The 21406-nt window shown below is 42.3% G+C and overlaps 1 protein-coding gene across 1 annotated transcript in view; it reads right to left on the bottom strand.

Moving 5' to 3' along the window:
- ITPK1 (inositol-tetrakisphosphate 1-kinase) overlaps nt 1–21406 on the bottom strand; it is a 158954-nt gene that overhangs the window by 113683 nt on the left and 23865 nt on the right. The window contains exon 3 of the mRNA XM_064460612.1: nt 6543–6567. Within this exon, the coding sequence (XP_064316682.1) occupies nt 6543–6567 (25 nt within the window). The remainder of the gene's footprint in view (nt 1–6542; nt 6568–21406) is intronic.

Consider the following 21406-nt stretch of genomic DNA (forward strand, 5'->3'; position numbering starts at 1 on the left):
AATATTCCTAGTCAAAAGGAGGCAAATACAGAGGGTTGTTCCCAACATTTTGGCCAGGGTCTTATTTTTGTCCGTACTATCTCAAGGAGGGATTATTAAAGCTTTGCAGTTCACAGAAGTATCTGGGAAGACACTTACACACTGATGGCTAAGAGAATATTATACACAGCAGTCTACAGAAACTACCAGCCCCCATTAATAGCCCTGTTTTCCTTTACACACACATCCTACTCTAAATCACCATTCAGATATCTCAAAGCAACTTAAATGGCATTCTACTACAAGGAATATTACCTTCATTAGGAAACAGAGGTATACTTTGTAAGGGAGCTGCCCAAAGTGGCTGCACTAAGTCACAAAGCGAGGCAACTCCCCACTGCAATCTCAGTCCCATTGTAGTCACCAAAATCTTTGGCAGAGGTCCCATGGGGACCAGGTTTCCACCCAGGACATCCCAACTCCCAGCAGTTAGCACTGTGAGGAATCACTGCCTCATCACTACATGCCAAGGAGTCAGGAGAAGACAAAGGGGCTGGGCAGAGCTGCCTCCATGGGCCAAAGCAGTACAAGCTCAAACCTGACAGCCATTCATTACACATTAGTTACAGATTTCTGAATCTTAGTAATGTTTTCACTCGCCCAGGTGACTGCAGAGCCCACACCTCTTCCTAGGCCACTGGGATTCACAGTCATAAGAAAGCAGTTGAACCAGTCAGTAAGAGGCTCTCTCTGAGCCACAAAAATTTCTTTGTGGTTCCCTCATTCACTCACTAAGAGTGAAAATAAATCAGATCTAAATGCATTTTGATTTGTTTGGCTTACTCTGCCTAATTTTTAAGAATAAGTTCTTATTTATTTAATCTGCTTAATCCACATGATGGAAATGTTCTGTAGTTTTCTTTTCCTCCCCTGCCCCTAATGATGTGTATTTATTCTTCCCCACTGGACCAGAAAGGGCCACACTGTACCTAACTGACCAGTCTGCTGATGCAATATATAGCAGCATGCCAAAAACACCGCTCCCTGCACGGGAACCTGTGCTTCGTTCCTGCTCGGCAGTGCTGCTTCTTAGGTACCTAAGAAGGTCTCACATAGAGGGATCTCCCCTACCGAGAAAAGCGAGAGAGGATTCTGACTGGGATTTGTTTTTCCACAGTCCTGCTATTTCTGGGGCTGAAGCAGAGATTATTAGAGGTTTTTTGGAAGACCTCACTTTGTGTGCTTAGCACACTCTATGTAGCACCAAAACTCAGAGGTATCAGGATCTTTAGATTTTTAACCAGCAACCCCCCACCTTCAAGCATGTGCAAAGTGCTTAACACAATCCAGACTGGGGAGGGTTGGAGGGCTTCTGTAGCATCATTTCCAAAAATGCATTCAAGGCAAAGCTGTCTGCCATCCTCAGGAGAACATGCATGCCAGCCCCTCAGTAAAGTGCATGTGAAAATAAACTTTATTCTCCCTATACTAGGAGAGCCAACTCTCTAACATCTCAACAACACTGCTTGCTTTGGAAGCTTTCCAGTCACATCTTTCTGTATACTCTATCAGATATATATTTTATAAGCTCCTTTTCTGTTAGAACACTGCTTATTCCATTAATACACTTCATGTGAAAATAAACCTCTCCACATTTCAGGAAAACAACAGTTCCCTGGCAACAATAAGTGGAAACTGTTGTCGTTGGTATTTTACTTTGATTGAAGAATTTAAAAGGGCAGGGGAGCGGACCCTCAATTCTCCTTCGCAGTCTTCAGTAAAACCCACAGCTCAAAGGACAGTTTTCTTCTCCAAAGTAAAAGATTGCAAAATATCTCAATTCCAATACAGCCGAAGGAAAAAGGAAAAACAAACCAGCAGCTGAGACCATTGTACCTACTACAATCAGCTGTTCCACACTGAAAAACATGTTGTCCTCCATATCCCACTGCTATTAAAAAATGTGCAGCTTGAAATACAATGACTAATCCCACTTTTATAGCCAACTGACTAGAACATCTTTCTAAGATAAAAGAGAGCATTAGCGTTCATTCAAACCAAAAATACCCACCAGAAATAGAAAATCTTTGCTATTTTAAAATTTTTAAAATGTGAGCAAGAGCTCTAGGAAAGCTTGGGCGTGGAAGTGTGTGAAACAGATTTGAAGTTGCGAGAAATACGAAGGCTCCAAACTTTGTCACACAAAGACTGAACTGGCAATTTGTCAGAAGCCAAAGGGCTGCAGCTAATTATTCTGGATTTGCATAGCTTGTGAAACAAAAATAAATGCATGTCCCCATCAGAGGTACTTGTGATGGTTTCCACTTCACTGCACATGTTTTCAATCTTACATTCTTCAAACTAAGCCAAACAGATTTTTCCCGAAAAAGAAGGTAGATAGAGGTGTTCTCTCTTTCCCTCGCCAGTGTACTAAGTCATAAGAAACTGGATACTTTACTGGCTAAAGAACAACCACCAACTTGAAATTTGGCCCTATTTTGGGGGTGGAGGGATGAAATATTTTTTGGGATGGAGGGGTAAAATTGAACAAACCCAAGCTTTTATTTAAAAAAAAAAAAAAAAGAGAAACAGCTTTACCTTTTAGAAACTACCCATGCCCCTTCTTCGCTAAGTTCTATTACTAAAAAACATAATTTTGTTTAGAAATTATTAAGTGGTGCTTCAATGTAAACATTTACTGGCAAGTTGCCCCAATGCTAGTGCAAGAACTGCTCTGCCTCAGCCTTGCCAGCTGCTGCCTACAGGCCACAGCAGATGGGCTTCGGTCATGTTTGTCACCTGTTCAGAGCATCCTCTCGCCACCAGCTCAAGCCACTCCAGCTGAGCAGGCAGCTGCAAGGGGCTGGAAGAGCTGGCAAGAAAAAAAATGTAGGGGATGACAGGGAGCATCTCAGACACCGAGAAAGCCCCCTACAGCTCTGACTGGCCTGCCTCTTCTGGACTGGCCTTCCTAACTGCCACAGGAACCGCAAAAGCATCACAATCAGAATTATTTTAATTGCAGCCTTAAGATTAAAGGCAGCTGAATCAGTGCTGCCTTTCACTGAAGAATGCCAGCAACACCAGGTCTGCTGACCACCTTCACCCGCTCTTCCCTTCGTGCCCCACAGAAGAGCACGTGGAAGCCCCAACACTGGGCAGCGCGTGTCCCCACACCCCTGCTGAGACAACTCCTGCCACGCAGGCCTGAGAGCACGGCTCCCAACAGCGCTGGGGCCGGACAGGAACAGGCTCCCTACAGGAGCTTGGGTACATCCTTCAGTCCTCCCTCCTGCAAAACTGGAACAAGAGCACTTCCTTACCTCATGGGGTACATACAGGTAAGCACTCTAATTCAAAAAGCACTCTGTTACTCTGGCGATGTCTACTTTAAAAAAATCAAGCAAATGACCTGCCACAAGGTAAGAGATACAGCAGAGTATTCTGTTAAAAGCCCACATCTAAAAGCCAGAAGACATTTGATTTTTTTCTTGCAATACAACGCTGGTTTGTAGCTGCCCCACTGACTTGCATTTAGGCTGCAGAAAGCAAATCTAGATCCAAAACACTGCCAGACCTTAAACATGCTGCTACTCAGAGTTCTGCCACTGCCCACTGGGAAAACAGAAATGAGCTAACCTGTTCGTGCTCCCAAATGTTTGGGTACAGGCTCAGGCTTATACTGTCTTTGGAACTTTCATAACCTTGAAAGCTTTATTTGATTCATCTACTGTACTATCTTTTAAGCCAGATAGCTTGATGGATGTTACTCAATTGTACTATATAATGTCACACATTTCAGCTCCTGTGCAATGAGTTCACTGTGAATTCTCATTATGCTAGAATTTAATCAGTATTTCTAAAAACCCAATTATTTATCACCACACAAGTTGAGAGGTTCTTTGTTTTCAATGTGATGTTGAATAATGTCTTACTGCTGGATAAAGGAGCATGCCTGTTTAGTATCCCACTGCCAGTCCTATTCTTCCATTATTTCTCTTTGGAGGATACGCATGTTTCCCCACTCAATAAAAACAGAAAGCTGGAACCACTCCTTCTGCTGGAACTGAAAGTTTCAGACAAGACAAAAACACAGAACTTGAACACAAGTCACAGAATCTTAATTGCTGTCTAGCAGCAGCTCACTGATCATCTGTACAGCGCAATTAGCCTTAAGAAAGCCAAGTAAGAGGATTTCATTGGTCTGGGTAAAGAATACAGGACCATTCTAATTCTTCACTGAAGGAAGGAAACAGAAGTCACAAAGGTGCTTATCTGAAGACTTCCCTTTAGTAGTAGGGAATTCTTTCCTGCTCCTGTGCAACATCTTTGGAAAAGAATAATCTGTTGTCTGTTCAGACATCAGCACAAACCAGTCCATCGTGCTTGCTATGTAGAAGACAGTAACTGAACCTTACCTTCCAAATCACTACTTGCTACTGGGGAAAGCACATCTATGTTCAGAAAATCTTTGAATTTATGTAAAGAAGAAAATAGATAAATAGCCTCTGTATTTTTGTGTTTTGAGTTACTTGTCTACTGTCAGGTGTAAGAGCTGGTTTCTCTTGAACAGGATAGGTTCTTTAAAGGAGGGGAAGGGGAAATAAATCAAAGAAACACTGCTGCTTAACAGAGGAAAACAATTCCCTCTGTCAAATAAACTTTGTCCAGCAGATCAACATCAAGACATCCTCCACCCAGAAGCAGGCCTAGCAGGACAGATCATGCAAAGTGACTCAAGCAAAGTTTTCTATTAATGCTGGGATGAGAAACAGCCCATTTCTGATACATCCCTTACTGGATACAAGTACATGCATCAGGATATATGAAGCAACACGCATGTGATACGCAATAGGTGATCACACACAGCGATCCATCCTGCTCTAGTAGAGCAGCAGGCATCAGTGTTCGAGGTGTGCCTTTGGGGCACAAATTCCCAGTATACGTTAGTCTGACATCTCAGCTATGCTGTGAAATTTGAGACCATGAAGTACTTTTACAAAGTCCTGTCTAGTTCTGCCAAATGTTTCCCAAGATGCTCTTCCATTAAAGAAATCCTTTCCCATTGTTTTGTGTCTATCTGATGACTAGCCATTACACAAACATCAGAAGACTAACAGGCAACTCATGGAAGAACAGCAACTTTAATCCACGAGATAAAATGGAATTTGCCCTCTGCTCAGCTAATCGGTACATCATTGAATTCATCTCACACAGCACTTTGCTGCTTAAATGTACAGTGCAGGCACAAGGCACATAAAACAAATGCAGACGGTGGATTGCAATACACTGAGGTATTATTGAAATAATAGTGTTTTCTAGACAGTGACACAAATATAGGCTAGTTTTCTCTCTGTGCTGCTTGTGAAGCTGTGCTTCGCAAACACTGGTTTGTATTTATCAATCTGGAGACGCTATTATCACAACTGATGTAAGAAGCTGCTCCTTAGCTCTGAGCAATATGAGGTATAAGTAAGGGAGATGATACTGTCATGGTGAAAGGTTAAATGCAGCCAGTAAGGTATATGCCTTCTTTCCTTGTAATTCCATGCAGCTCTCAGACAACCACACATACCTGAAAGATAAATTCTCCAGTTTGATTAGCACTGAGAATTTTTTAAAGCCTTTTCTGATAGTGGATTCTTTAATTGACAAATCAGGGCATGTTTTGGGGTTTTTTTAAGTGCTTTTCTCCTACTCCTTGCTGGTGTTGAGAAGCATCTTTCACACAGATTTAAGAGCAGACTCAACTATCAGTGGCTAAACACCCCATTTTCCTCCTCTCACTTCCACCCTCTCTATTGAGGCAGTTTCATCTCTGCTACTGAGATATGAGAAAACAAGTATGAGGAACACACTGACCACCTTAGAGTACAAAATTAGCACTAGGTGAGCATCAGCAAGAGTGAAACCTATGACACACAGCTCTTCTAAGTACACAAAATAAGCCAGAAGGAAAGAGCATGCCTCCACTTTGATCTTTTAGGGCCACCGTGCTTTATGTTACAGCTGTCAGGGTAACATAATTCCTTTCCCAAGTTACCATCATCCTTTTAGTAACATCTTGGGTGAACATGACCATTCAGACCCGGGAAAGAACAAATGTAGCCAACACCTGAACTTATCTGTAGATGGGCTATAGCTCAAAGGCACTTTAGTATAATTTCTCTGCTCATTGGGTTACAAGAACATTCCTCCTGCCATAACTTTTTTCAAAGGCCAGCTCCTGTTTCTGTTAAGCCTGACTGTCCATGGATGCAATAAACACAGAGTAACTTCACCTAATCAACTATCAGATCTTATAAATTAACAGACACAAGAAAAGCCTAACTGCATTCCCACTTTCACAGGGCACCTGTTAAGACTAGATGGGCTCAACACATGCTTCAACAAAAGGGGGATCCTCTTTTTCCAAACAGTATCCACAGCAGAGAATTGAATGGAAAACAAAAATTATTAAGTCCAGCTCATGTTGACATCTAAATGACAGCACTTAAAACTAGCAAACCTTGTTTTTAAGAAAATAGAGGGGGGGGGAAAATTCAAATATAGTTTTTACTCACCTGTACTACTTCTACTCCTCTTTTCCTGGAAAAGAAAAGAAAAGAAAAGAAAAAGGAATGGTTAATGTTGGAAATGTGGGGAAAATGTAAAAGCAAACACTAATGGGAAAGGGTTACTTCATACTAGAATGCAAACAATAAAAAGCTGCACTAATGATCCTGATTCAAATTCAGGAAAGCACTTGTTCAATTCCATTCCCTGCCCAGGAAGCACTTCGGCAGCTTCTGAATCATGGCCTCAGCAGTGGATGCATACTAAACAGCTACACCACTGGGACTGATAAAGCTCCTAGGTGAGCTGAGGTCGGGAAGTGGGTGATGTTAGGGAGGGACCATCTCAATTTTAAGTCAGTTCTACTTTGCTCTTCATTTCTCATCTGCCCTCAGAGTGTACGAATCGCACTACAGCACATTCCACGTGCTTGATAGAACTTTGATTGTGATCCAAAGATACACGTATAAATGTCAGGGAGAATGAACACAGCACCTTGCAGCCATTTATCCTCTTATTTACCACCTTGTTCCACCCCTCTCATCTTGGTACACAGAACGATTCCCAGAGCTACACACACAGAGCGACTTGCACCAGTTGTTCTCTGCTTGAAACCCTTGCCAAGAAAACTTTTGAGCTGTCCCATGGCTTGTCTTCATCACAAGCACAAAGACACCCAGCCTGGATCCATGGACTAGCCCTGCAAACAGAGCAGGAAAGGGGACAAAGGAAGGGTACAGGCACAGGTCAGGTTTAGAACAGAGTGACTGCCCTGCAGCTGGAGCACCCTGCCCAGATGTGCCATTCTGCTGAAACTCCACCACAGATACATCCCCACAGATCCACCGCTCAAGACACACAATCCATTCTGGAAGTAGTGCCTCAAAACCACAATTATTTCAAACTTGAGCTGGTGACTGGTACTGCAGTGTGACAGACAGACTTAACTGTGCTGGCTTCAGCAGAGGCAGCAACCCTACATCGTGTAGCTGTGCCCAATGAAAAGTTAATAAATTATACAAGCAGCCATGCAAGTAAGCACGTACAGGTTCAACCCCATAAAGCGAGTATGCTCCATTGTCCCAGCCTGAGCAAGCATCAAGCTACAGGCTGGGATGGGAACACTCTTCGTGCATCAGCCCCCAGTGCTGTGGTTTCCTCTGGGCAGAAAGGGGCACACACCGGGTATATGAGCAGGGAGAAGGACCCAGCATACTGTGATACCCTGTTCTAGATGGCAGGCAGTCTGGATGTGGGGACACCACAGAGTGCAGTGCCCCATGGTTTAGACGCGTCAGTGGACTTCAGTTTAACGACGTGTAGTCAGTCTAGCTCCTGCAAGAGCAGACATCAAATACTTTGCATCTGTCAGTAAGGCCCAAGCCTCTGAACACTGCTTTGGCCATACGGGCATCCTGAAATGCCAGGGATAAGCAACTAGAGAGGTCTACTAATTATACACCAAAATGTTGAGAACTACAACTGGTAGAGCTAATTTAGGCAGATCTGCTGAGATAGTCGTCTGCTCTGCTGGTGTAAGAATTGAGATTCAGGTACATGCAGCCATACTATGCTCACTCATTGCATTTGACAAGTTACCAAGCAAAATAAACCATTTCTGCTCTAGTCTTGAGAGAACTGAACCCCTGGCACAAAGCCCAGCCATCCCTGCCCCATGCCGCCCTCTCAATATACACAGGCTATTTAAATACATTATAACCTTCTCCTCCTTTTGAAGACATAGGAAATAAACTTAAAAAATCAAAAGCCTCAGCAAGCACAAGACAGGAATCTCTCTTCCTCGTTCTAACTAAACCCCTGTGTGAAAACCAAAGACCCTTTTCGGGGAGGTCGCGGAGCAGGACTGCCTAACTCTGCCCTCAGTGCTTTTATATCTAAGAGCATCTGTGTTGTTGTCCATAGTTGCAACTGCTACACACTGCTGAATACACAATGGCTCCTCCAGTTTTCTGCCCGATACAGTAAGTCTTTCTTTTGGGAGGCCATTACAAAGATGTCCAAAGGGACAGGCAAGCAGTCAGCATCTATGACAGAAAATGCTTCCTTCTGCCACTTTACCAGTCTGGAGTTTCTCTGGCCTAGAAGCAGCATGCACTGTACAGCCACAACTGAGAGCTCATCGTTGCTCAGTAAGGAAATTAGAAAGAAAATGAAACCAAGCACGTCTTGCAGAGAATTTCAAAGCCCTCTTGCAGATAACAGTAGCCTGTAAGTGGTGGGTGATTAATATACTGCCATTACCGCGTGGGAAGCATGGCTGTGGACTGTCACCTGAGGCTGGCCAGATGCGTTCCAACTGTGTTTTGAGAAGAAAATATGAATCTCGTAGGGAAAGAGTTAATAGCCAAATTGTTGACACAGTGAATTTCACACAGCTAAGCAAGATAAATAAGAAATATTAGGTGGGGAATGCTTTTCTGTAAATTAGGGCAACAGCCTACTCAGAAGCATTCCAAGTATTGTAAGCTAAAACTTAAAATAACCAAACGAGCTACATTTTTGCTGTGTTTGCCCTAGAGTAAACAGAACAACTCAAAACTGCCACTGAAATACACCAGGCTTCAGACAGGACCACTCCAGAGCCCCTTGAAGAATAGAGGCTGATGGCAAAGGCTGCATTTCTTGCCATGCCTGCATACACACTGAATAAGCTTTGTTCTACTTTGTAGAAGAAAAATACTTGCAAGCCGGTGGCCAAACCCACTTGAGAAAGAATCAGTCCAGGAGTTTTCTATAATGCCCCCAAAATGGACTTTGCAAATTTACTGGGGCTTACCGAAATCAATCGTGCTGCCCCAGCAGACGGGACGAAGCCAGACCAGCACACAAGCAGGGAGAGAAGGGGTGCCTGCTGTTGAGTATGATGTCACACATGCTGAAAAAGCTACGGGAAGGAGGAAGCAATGACCAAGGTTGGCTTGTAGTGCGGTCTGTCTTCCCCTTTTTCAGAAGGGGGAAGGGAGGGTCCCCTTTGGTTACCTGAAACATGAGAACTTTTGATACTTAGGTCCAGGGGACTAGAAACCACAGAAGCATGCATATTTTGAGGATCAGTTAATTTGGGGGAATCCTCTACCAAAATAGCTTTTTTTTAAAAAATAAGTTATTTTAAAAACAAAAGGTATCCAAACAACCAGGACATCAAGCAACCACGCACCTCAGTTCTGGCATTAGCTGATTCTCCACCTCAAAGATTCCCCAAGCCAGTGACTCCAGGCTTTTCAGCCAGGCAAGTCACAGCTGCAGGCTCAGGGCCTCAACACATCCCTTACGCAACCAAGCATGCAATACCATCTAACCACACTAACTGCCTCACATCACATGTAAAGGGGCTTGGGGATAGGCACGGAAAGAAAGCTGATCCTACACACAAGAAACTCTGGGACCCTCAAAAAATAAACAGAACAAAGCCGGCTGTGGGCCACAAGCAGTTCCCCAACAAGGGCCTGTCTGTGTGGACACTCAATGGAGACAAGATGGTTGCTGAATTAACTGCTCTGGGAGTCTGAGAGCACCATGGATCAGCCACCATTCCTTCTTATGATGCTTAAAAAGCTAGTGAGAAAAACACATCCTACTGCCTTGGTGTACGTTCTTTTGGGCTGTTTCTTTAGCAGAGGACGGGCTTTCCACTAAGCTATGCCGAGACACGCACCGCAGACGCACTTAACAAACGAGGTACTCCTCTCCCAACGCAAAGCACAGATGGGTACAGGACTGCGGCTCAGACACAAGCAGAGAACTGCAAATTCTGCAGACAAGCCAGACAAATGAGACAGTTAAAAAAAAAGGAGAGATAGAAACACGTGTCCAGGCTAGGCAGAATGTTTCCAGAGATCCAACACCTGTTTAAAAGGTGCTGACTCCCGGGGGGGGCTATTTCACTTGGAGCATTGACCACTGCTCTTGTGTCCCTCATGGTGTTGTCCATGACCTTTCTTTCTTTCTTTCCATGTAGCTTGAAATTGAACCACAACCTACCAGAGGAAGGGCTCCCATTCCCGGCTGGTGTGGCTGCCTCCTGACATGGGCAATAGCCTATACGAAACCCACAGCAAGTCTTTTTTTTTTTTTTCTGAGGGGAAAAAGATAATTATTAGCTGTATTTCCCTCCTCCCTCCAAAGGGGCAACACAACTGGGTCAATGAGAGACTGCATCTGCCTGCTTTCATTGAACAGATGTTTGAAAAATGGTCAAGTTCTAAACTATACTCCCAGATGTCATTATTTTTAAACTACATTTAATTCCAAAGATCATCTAGACAGGGATCTTGTACTCCACCCATGGGCCCAGGAAAAACAAACAAACAAACAATTATTAGCAAACATTAGAAAACCTCTGGGAGAAAAAGAGCAGGGGGAAAAGTATTTGAAGGTGATAAAACTAAAAACCTAACTTACAGGAAAGCGTCACGGTCTTCAACTGGCATAGTATGCCTAAAGCTATGGAAACCTATTCAGGTGCAGCACAAACTACTGACCGGTGCTTCTCATGTTCCCTTCCTTCAGCACACAGCTCTGCTGAATCACACACTACAATATTTAAAGGAAAAAACAGAAGTGTTTAACCACTGCATTAGCCTACAATAGCGAATAAAACCCAGAAGCTTGTTATGCTTATATATAGTTCTATACCTGAAACCAGCAAACAACTGGATAATACAAGCCTCACCATATGCAATAGCAATTAAAATAATTACCATGCAAGTTGACTTCATGTTTAAGTTCGAATGATGTATGGATTTAGAGAAGAATTCAATATCAAGTTACTAAAAGCATGTTAAACAGTGTTTTGGAATTGATGTTTTACCACAGCCTCAAACTATGTAGATGAGCTGGCTTTTGGGGTTGGATTTGGTTTTTTTTAACTTCCAAAGTAAACAGTTTGGACTAATTCCCCACAGCATCTAGGACCTGAACACTATAGTGAATGACAGTTAAAAGAGAAAATTACTATCAGATCGTATATTACAGCCATGGTTAAATTAAGTAAGAGATTTTTGCTGTCTGGTCTGAGTGACAGATTGAAAAATGCCAAACAGAATTTACAATTTCAAAAGTAAAAGGCAATCTTTATATCTGTTTTAATAGCCTAAGAAGTTATTAGTGCATGCAGTGAAGCTCATTTTCTCACACAGGAGAATGCTTCACCTACACAATTTCCCATGTAAAAAAGCAGCAAATAATAATTTATTGTTTTGATATAAAAAAATAAAAGCATTCTCCCAGAAAAGCATCAAAGGGATTTTTATAAATATTAACGCATCAGAGCAAACAGCTGCAGCCACTAAGACTTTGCACCACACTGAAATTATCAGACACAGAGGAAGGTTCTGGGCAAGCGATACCAAAGCAACACTGGCCATCCACAACCTTGCAGACAGCTTGTTTCTCCTCCTGGCACAAAGGCAAGCTCAGCTTGTTTGCCTTGGTATTTCCATCAGCAAAATACGTTGCATTTCTGTTACTAAATATTTGTGAGGATCCTGGTGATTATTTTTCACCACTGATAGACAATAAGGTGGAGTCTCTCAGGGAAGCAACCAAGTGGCAACCCCAACACAAAGGTGCTCACTGTCCAGGGCCCCCGCTCGCGGCCACAGCCATCAGTGCACACAGGAGTTAAATGAGGGCGTCTAAAACATGGCAAGATGGGGATTTTCCATGGTTTGGGTTTTTTTGGCATACAGTTATCAAGCAGGGAATTAATCAGAGTTAATTTTACCAATTTATATCCAACTGTTCTTACCTTTCAGCAAGCTTTTCCCCTTCAGTAATCAGTATTTTGGAAAGATTTATGACTGAAATAGGTCAAAAGTTGGTATTTGGGGAAGGGAGTCCTCAATTTTCCTAGTCTGTAAAGCATCATAGATCCAAAGAAGAAGGGAAATAAAGTACATCTTTATAATCTGATAGCAATATATAACATAGTTTAGGGGAGAAAGGGTCTCACTTAAAACTCTAACTGCCCTTTAGATGGGCTGAAAAAAATGAGACTTTGGGCTGTCAGAGGGGACCTTTTAAGTAGAAAAAAAGCATGTAGGGTAGCCACATTTGTGCATTTCTTGCTTGTTTTTATAAACAGGGAATGGTCTGAGCAACAGGAGCCCTCATACATCAGACACTACAACACCATAAGTGATTTTCACACCACCACCCCATTCACACATGACATTTGGTAGAATCATCAGATCTCCCCCACATCTTCAAAGCATTTTATCATCCCATTTACTGCTATAGAAGTGCTTCTTGGAGTACTGTATCAGAACAAAGTGCTCCAAAAATGACTAGGAAATAAAAGAGGGTTTTGGTGGGCAGCAGCAGCCTCACTCCAGCATTCACCTGCAGCACCACAATGCTTCCACGCACTGCAAATTCCCACCACAATACAAACATTCACCAGCATCTCACAGCAAAGAAACAGCTAGAAACCCACTAAGCCCTTAGTCTGCAAGAGCAATGACAAACTGAAGCACCCAACATCATGACTTCAGAGATTCAAGTAGCAGGGATGGAAAAGCCACAATGGAAAGAAACCAGACACTAAACAGAAACTAGAGGAAATGAACTGCTTTTTGTCAGTAAATATTAAGACAAAGTTTCAGCAATGATTTAATGAAACATTACAGGGCTACTAATTTCAGCATTAAACAATAGGTTTTGTAGGAATAAAATCTGTAAATCCCAAATCATAAAAGCCATAAAGTCATCAAATATAAACTTGAGAGGAGCTGTTTTCTTTTTAAACTACGCATTCAAGTTGGATTAGTGCTGCTGAGCTCTGCCAGACTCTTTTCTTGGAACTAGTGACCCCAGGTTCTGGGAGCCCATACTTGCTGCTTTCCCAGCAGGGACACAAAACCTTTAACCACAGTCTTTCAAAAAAAAAAAAAAAAAAAAAAAAAACAAAAAAAAAAAACACACACACAAAAAAAAAATAAAACCACACCACAACAAACACAAAACAAAAACCAACAAACCTCAAGAGCCATCAATGGGAAGGAGGAATGATTAACAGCTGCACAGAAAAATTATTAAAGGCAATGACTTATTCGTCCTACCAGACATTCAGAGACATATTTAGTACCTGATGACAATTATATGCAATTGGGCAGGGTTCAGCCATCAGCCATAGTCTTACACCACCAGACATTATCAGATCCTGTTCCCAGCCATGGCAGCCAGCCACACCATGTGATCTCTTTATAAACTTATTAAAAGCTATCTTCAAACCAAGCTGTTTTGGCACTCTATCTTCCATTACAAGACATTAATTTCCCAAAGGTCAGAGTCCTTCAAATTTGCATGCAAAATTGTTCTAGCATCATCCTTTGGCTTCATGAAACTGCTTGCGTCTTTAAGCACTGCAAAGAGCATGCATGTCCTCTCTACTCCCAGCTCCCTTTGTCTCCCTGTGACCCTGGTCACCCCAGTGTTAATATGACCCTCTGCAAAAAGCAAACACATGACCCATCCCTTTCCAAAGTCTTTCTAAGGTCACAAGACACTGATAAGTGAAAAAGACCTGAAAAGAGGCAACAGAATCATGAGGCAGAAGACAGCATCCCTTCCAGGGACAGATATGGTATTTATCTTTTTTATTTTTATATGAAACATACTAACATATGAACATACTTATATTTTACAGACAAATGAGCAATAAACTAATGCTAACAGGTTTATAATCTCAAGGATGCTTAATATTGCATACTTGCTCTCCAGTGCTATTATACATTCAATTAGCAGTCACACTGAGGCAGAAGCTTTCTACACGTATTGATAAAACTTCTTGGTACTATAACCATAAAACACTTAGATATTTTGTTCTCTGAAATCAAGCTTCTAAAACTTTATATTATTCTTAGCAACGCTCCTCCCATATTAATCTAAGCCATCAGTTACAAATTATTAGTGTCTTATTCTCTTAAATCACAGAATAAGTCACTAGTCAGCAAAAAAGATTCTAAAACCTTCCATCTTCCATTGCCAGTGGAGCCCCAGAAATCAGGTATACCGATTTTCTTCATCATCAAGGGAATCTTCACGCAACTTGGGCAAGAAGGACAATCCTCTATTCACTAAAACGTACATTAGTTAGCAGACTGGTATTTTGTTTACTTCTGACTCTCCAGATATTGCCTAATTGCAGGAAAAACTATATCCCATTTCTTATCATATATTAAGCTGAAATAGGAAGGCAGACTTTAGTGTCTCCTCAACTCCTCCAGTACTAAATTGGAATGTAAGGCAAATAAAACCATATGAAAGACTTGCCATTAAAAGCTACCTACACTGAAGCAGAAAGGACAACTCACACTGCCTCAATGGATGAAGATTTCAGTGTCATCTCTGGATAATGCTGCTAGAACTGCTCCAGCCTGAAAGCTCGTGGGAAATGGATATTTCCACTTCTCCCCTGTGCCAACGGTGGATCTAATAAGCAGATAGTATTCCAGATGACACGAGTCATCACCTTTTTCACTTCAAAGAAGAGAACACCCTATGTGCTCAAAAAGCACATCATAGTAAGCAACTGTGCGAAATGGCATTAGAAAGGGCTGCCAGAACAATGCCATTTTAAGAAAGTTAACAACAAATTAGGACGGTCAGTCACAGTCACACGAAACAAAGAGCAGTAAATGTGAAGAAACATTCAGGGACCCTGCTGGCAGTTAACTGGAGGTATTTACTGTTAGAAAATACCCTGAAGCTTTTGCGGCTACAGCTAATAGATTTCTTATGCTGAAGATCCTAAGAGGATTTACAGATGAGGGCACACTCTACTATGAAAGCATGGCAACCTGAAAGTGCAGGGCTGCAGGTTCAGTTCAGGGATAAAATTTCTCCCCTGCGAAGCAGCACCATCTTGGGAACCTCCTCATCACAGCGGGGAGAGCTGGCAGCACATGAATTCTGCAATGACAGACTGACACAGCTTTCTATTTACACTGTATGCTGGCTGCCTTTTGATGCTCTTCATTAAGCTTTGTCCAGCAATCTGCAGAATTCTTCCTACCTTTGCATGGGTCTTCTCAGACAGTTCCAAAACCAAACTAGCTAATGGTATTAGTCAAATATTCTCTTAGACTGAGATACCACTGCATCTGAAGTCAGTTGCAGTACCACGCCTCCAAACTCTACCTGTAATTATGTTGGCCTCTGCATTGCTTCTGAGCAGTATCAACTCTTGAACACAGGGGTTTACCAGTAAATCCTTGAACTGCATCAAACAAGATAATCAAACTTCCTGTCTGTCAGCCTCCTTTCAAAGACCACATCTTTTGCAACAGGAACTAAGAGTTAACAAGTGCTGAAGCAAAGTGTAGAGTTGAATCAACACACACACGTATGCTTCTGCCTACCTACCTACAAATCTGTCTAGAAACTGGATCCTCACCTAGCTTTAAACTCCTCAGCTCAGGTACTAAAAGCTATTTTATTGTGGCAGCACACAGCTTAGTGTAGACTGCAGTGCTCACCTGAGGATGTAGCAAACTTCTGGGTTTTGCAGCCAAATTTTATTTCTCCCTCTTGAAATCCCCTGAACTGTTTTTTTTAAAGCTATCTCACTGGTATCAACTTGTACTACAGTCAAAGCTAGACTGAACTGCAGGCCTGTTCTGACTGGAAAAGAAAAACAGGTAGAGAAAGGCAGAGCAGGGGTAAGAGAGTAGATCTTTTTGTTCCAGCACAGGCAAGGCTGTCAAAGCGAATGGGGAAAAAAATGGTCCACCCCTCATCTGTACTGGAAGGCCAACAAAATCAGGTTTCTCATACAGATATCCATCTAAGAGGAGAGCAGCTCTCAGAAATAAAAAGATTTAAGCCAGATGCAAGGAAGCCTTGGGTTTATTCTGGGGCTTTCTTTAGGCTCCTGCCTCACTGTTCACCGTGACCCAGCATGAAGTTACTTACTGTTCAACATGTGTTTTAACTTATGCACACCAAGGCTGGCAAAGTCTGCATACATTTTTTACAGAGAGCTTTCTCTCAGAATTGTAACAACTACCAAATGCCCCTTATTAAAACAGCTACCTCCCATGTTTTGGTTAATCAAATATATTCAAGGTTTCTTGGGCTTTTAGAAGGCCAGATGAGGTTTACAGTGGGACAGCATATATTTTTCCCTTCATTTGAACAATACAGAATGACGACATATATTAAGACAGCCAGAAAGTTGTTCCATTAGCAGTTTTAGACTTAAGCACTAAAAATCAGATTTAGGCATCAAATGATTCTTCTCTGCTTTTGCAGATAAGCTGTCCAGATCACAATTATTGGTTTACCAGTATTAATGCAAATGGCATATTCCTATCAGCTACCAAGCAAGGTTAAAGAAACAATACAGGGACTTGGGCTGATAACATAAATCTAGCTGTATTTACTTATCTATATATCTCACTATATCTATCTATCTAGAGAGAGAGGGGGATCTTCAGATTAAATATATTTACGTCATGCCCTACATATAAGCCTTCCCAATACCTCCCTGTTCTATTAGGACAGGAAGAATTCAGACTGAAGAAGTGCAACACATCTGCTAAGCTAACCTACAACATGCATAACTACTGACAGCCGCTGTCTTTTTTTTTGTTTGTTTGTTTGTTTGTTTGTTTTTTTTAAGAGGGACGCAAAAGAACAGAAGAGAAAAGATGACAAAAGGTGAACTGGTTTGGTCTCTCAAGCTCTCATAAAAATTTTGAGTGCCCCACTTATCTTCACCTACAGTAAGCAGACTTTCTGGAAGTGCCTGGCAATTGCCCTCTGAGAATCTGACCCCTTCAGGACTTTTCTATGGCAGCTACCTAAAACTAAGTCACTTTTAACAATTTTGTTGGAGCTTGCACACAGCTACCTGACAAAAAGCATACAGAAAAAGAAACCCTATTAGAAACAATCATTTACCAGAACCATCATCCACAGTTTGTCTTAGCTAGACCATAATCCCTCCAGGCAGTGCATTTGTACAGCATCCCACACCATCAACCCAGAGAAGTACCACAGCACTCTGGGGTTCCAGCAGGCAAATCAATTCTGATGGCAAAAAATGGTTCAAGAAATAGTGTGTATTCAAGCCTCTGGAAGTTTTGCAGAGAGCTTGTGGGTCTCCTACCAAATTGATGCTCAGCATATTAAGACTGCTTCGAGACATTTCTTGTAACAGCGAGGAGGCTTTGAAGAGAAATTTTGTCATAAACCTTGAAATCACAAGGATGAATTAAAAGTATCGGGGGGAGGGGATATCTCCTTCCTACAAATGCTTTTCTACAAAGGGCACAGGTATGGCAAGCAACCTAAAAAGCCCTTCTGTGTCTACTAGATTCTCACACGCTCAAAGCTCAGAATTGAGTTTCTTAAACAGAATAATAGTGAAAAAAAAGGTACTTAGACTTGTGTCTATGCTAGAAGCTGCTGCTTCCACACCCCTCCCTCTGCCCCCTCCCCATCATGCTCCAGGTGCTCCATTTACTTTCACAAGTCTTATCTAGATTCCTGCCTTCTACCTAAATAAAAGCACTCTAGTGGCTTGCCTTGATGTCCTGAGAAGGAGCTTCAGCTGCTCTCATCTTCAACACAAGCGTGCTGCACAAAGACCATCAGTCCAGTATAGCCAGTGAGACGAGGCTCTGCTGGGCCCCAGGCTGGTACTACAAGTTCTGCAGGTCTCCTGCACAGCGCAAGGGAGAACGAACGCACACCTCCACTCTGCTAAAACCACAGGGTACAAAGAGAAGAGCATGCCTGCCAAGCCAGCTTTCATCTAGAAATGGCTTTTAATCCACTAACCCTGAAACCAAACGCTGCACATCCACTGCAACTTTCCAAGATTTTGGCAAACAGCCTTGAATAAACCTTTTTGGGAGTTTTTATGCAGGCCAGACACCCACTGAGACATGCACGAGAAATGTGTAATACACATTTTTTTTTTCTCACTTCTTGGATCTCTAAAAGAGACTGGGCATTTTTTTGGCAGAAATAAGAGACACATTTAAGTTCAGCAGCTTGACATGCAAAAATGAGTTTATTCATCTCCAGCCAGGCTTCAAGTAAAATATATAGGTGTCTGGGGCTTTTTCCTTCATGCAAAACTCGATTATAAAAACAAGACAAAGTTAATGCAAGAAAGTTAACATATCTGCTCACTGAAGAAACCTGACTGCAGCTTTTTTCCCCTCCCCTCCATAAGGGATGGCCTTAGAGTTTTGGCACTGTACAAGTCAGACACCAAGTCTCATTAGCTCTGAGAGCACTTGTGATTTCTTGCCTCCTGCACTTACCAAGTGACCACTTTGCATATGTAAGAAACAAATTTTCCTCTTCATTATGGAACCGGAGTCAGTCATAGATTCATAGACGTAACTGACAACAAGAGTCTATGCTGAGAAGTTACTGTGGCCAGCTATACACACTGTCACAGATACCAATTCAATGTTTCATCAGGTTAAAAGGACGTCCATAGAAAGGTTTAGCATGAAATAATTAAGAGATGTTCCTAGAAATCTTTTCTCCTCAAACTCTGCATCAGTTTAGGCTAACATAACTCAGCCAGTCAGTTTTTGTTTGTTCCCTTTGAGATGCATTTCAAGCTTTTAGCCTTTAGTTTGGCTGTTATTTTAAAGAGGACTGGCTGGTTAAGCCCCAAATAAAAAGCTGGCTAAAAGGAGTTCCAGTGTCGTCTGAAACTGGGTTTCACTTTTATTTCACTATGCAGCTCCCCCAAAACTTATCAAGAATAAACAGAAAAGCACTTGGAATCTGAGAAGTGCAATTCTGCAACCTGGAACCTTACTGGAGGAAAAAAAAAAAAAAGATGTTCAGCAGAAAATGCATGGGACAAATTAAAGAAATATAAACGGGATAGCTTTTCTCCACTTGAACAGATTCAGATGCCAATACCAATAATGGGAATTTCCTTCCCCTGCAACTGACTCTTCTGCTTCAGTTTATGTCAACATAGATCACAGAAAAATTATTCTACTTTATTTGGAAGCCTCATTAGAGACACTTGCAATAAATCAAAAGCTTGGCTTCCAACAACTGATGATCATATTGTTTTAAAATATTCCATTTACTGACACATGGCCAACTTCCCTGAGACGCAACAGGATAGAGCGATTGCAGTGAATTGTCTTGGTGATCTGCACAAATCACACATGATCTTGGAAATCAAATAAAACATCTGCAACATGCAATATTTGAGTACGGTCCTACCTACAAGAAAAGGGATCTAAATGAGAGACAACAAATTAAAAAGCAAAACAAATCAACAACAACAAAACAAAACCACCACACATAAAGCCTGGGCAAAAACTTTACCAAAAGGTTCAGATAAGAGAACAGAATTTTCCATTAGTCTTGTTGGATGGAGCTGCAGTTTGAGGAGTTGGAAATCCAACACGTGGAACAAGGTACTGCTGCCAGCCTTTTAACATCAAGGCACCGTAGGTCACCAAGATTCACAGAAATACACCAAAAGCTTTGGGCAGGGATGGATACAGAATTGTTATGCATGGATCAACCAAGGTCAGAAAGTGCAAACTTGAAGCTGGAGCAGAGGTTAGACAGTGAGACAAAAAGTCTCCATCACTCACAACAGTTTCTGCACCCAAAAAGGGCAAAACACTATCTCCGGAAAATCTCCACCCTAGCTTGTGAAAATTCTCTGTCATGGTGTCTAGACCACTTCAGAAGTGCATCTATATGTGTGTGTGTTACAAACATATCTATTTTATCAGGCATTTGATCTGCTTTAATTACACTGAAGTTTGGTGTTAAAAGAAGGATTAAAATTCTCCCTATTTCTTCCAGTCCATAGGCTTCTTACTTTAAAAAGTAGCATATGTACTGGTCTGCCAGAACACCCATATTCTTGTTTGCTTCAGTGGATTGCTTACAGTGCAGTAAGAGAAAGAAAAATGCCTTTTATAAAACACAACTACTGCCTGGTTTTTATCCAAGCTGTTAAGACAAAATGCACATCCCTCCATAAGGTAAAGTGAATGAGAGAGACAGTAGTTCTTCAACATAAATCCTGTTTGCTTACAAGAAATTTAGAGCATCCTCTCTCTCTAAACCTAACAGAATCACAGAATGGTAGGGGTTGGAAGGGACCTCTGGAGATCACCTCGTCCAACCCCCCTGCTTGAGCAGGCACACCTAGAGCAGGGGGCACAGGAATGCATCCAGGTGGGTTTTGAACATTTCCAGAGAAGGAGACTCCACAACCTCTCTGGGCAGCCTGTGCCACAGCTCTGGCACTCTCACAGTAAAGAAGTTTTTTCTCATGTTTAGCTGGAACTTCCTGTGTCCCAACTTGTGCCCATTGCCCCTTGTCCTGTCATTGGGCACTAATGAAAAGAGTCTAGTCCCATTGTCCTGACACCCACCCTTCAGATATTTGTAAGTATCGATGAGATCCCCCCTCAGTCCTCTCTTGTCCAGGCTGAACAAACCCAAGTCTCTCAGCCTTTCCTCATAAGAGAGATGCTCCAGTCCCCCGATCAGCTTGGTAGCTCTCCGCTGAATGTGCTCAAGGAGTTCCACATCCTTCTTAAACTGGGGGGACCAAAACTGGACACAGTACTCCAAATGTGGTCTCACTAGGGCAGAGTAGAGGGGGAAGATAACCTCTCTCGATTTTCTGGCCACACTCCTTTTAATGCACCCCAGGTACCATTGGCCTTCTTGGCCAGAAGTGCCCATTGCTGGCTGAGGGTCAGCTTGCTGTCCACCAGCACTCCCAGGTCCTTCTCAACAGAGCTGCTTTCCAGTGGGTCAGTCCTCAGCCTGTACTTGTGCACAGAGTTGTTCCTCCCCAGGTGCAGGACCTTGCACTTGCTTTTGTGGAATT

This window comes from Phalacrocorax carbo, chromosome 9 (genome assembly GCF_963921805.1).
Source record: "Phalacrocorax carbo chromosome 9, bPhaCar2.1, whole genome shotgun sequence".
Classification (NCBI taxonomy): Eukaryota; Metazoa; Chordata; class Aves; order Suliformes; family Phalacrocoracidae; genus Phalacrocorax; species Phalacrocorax carbo.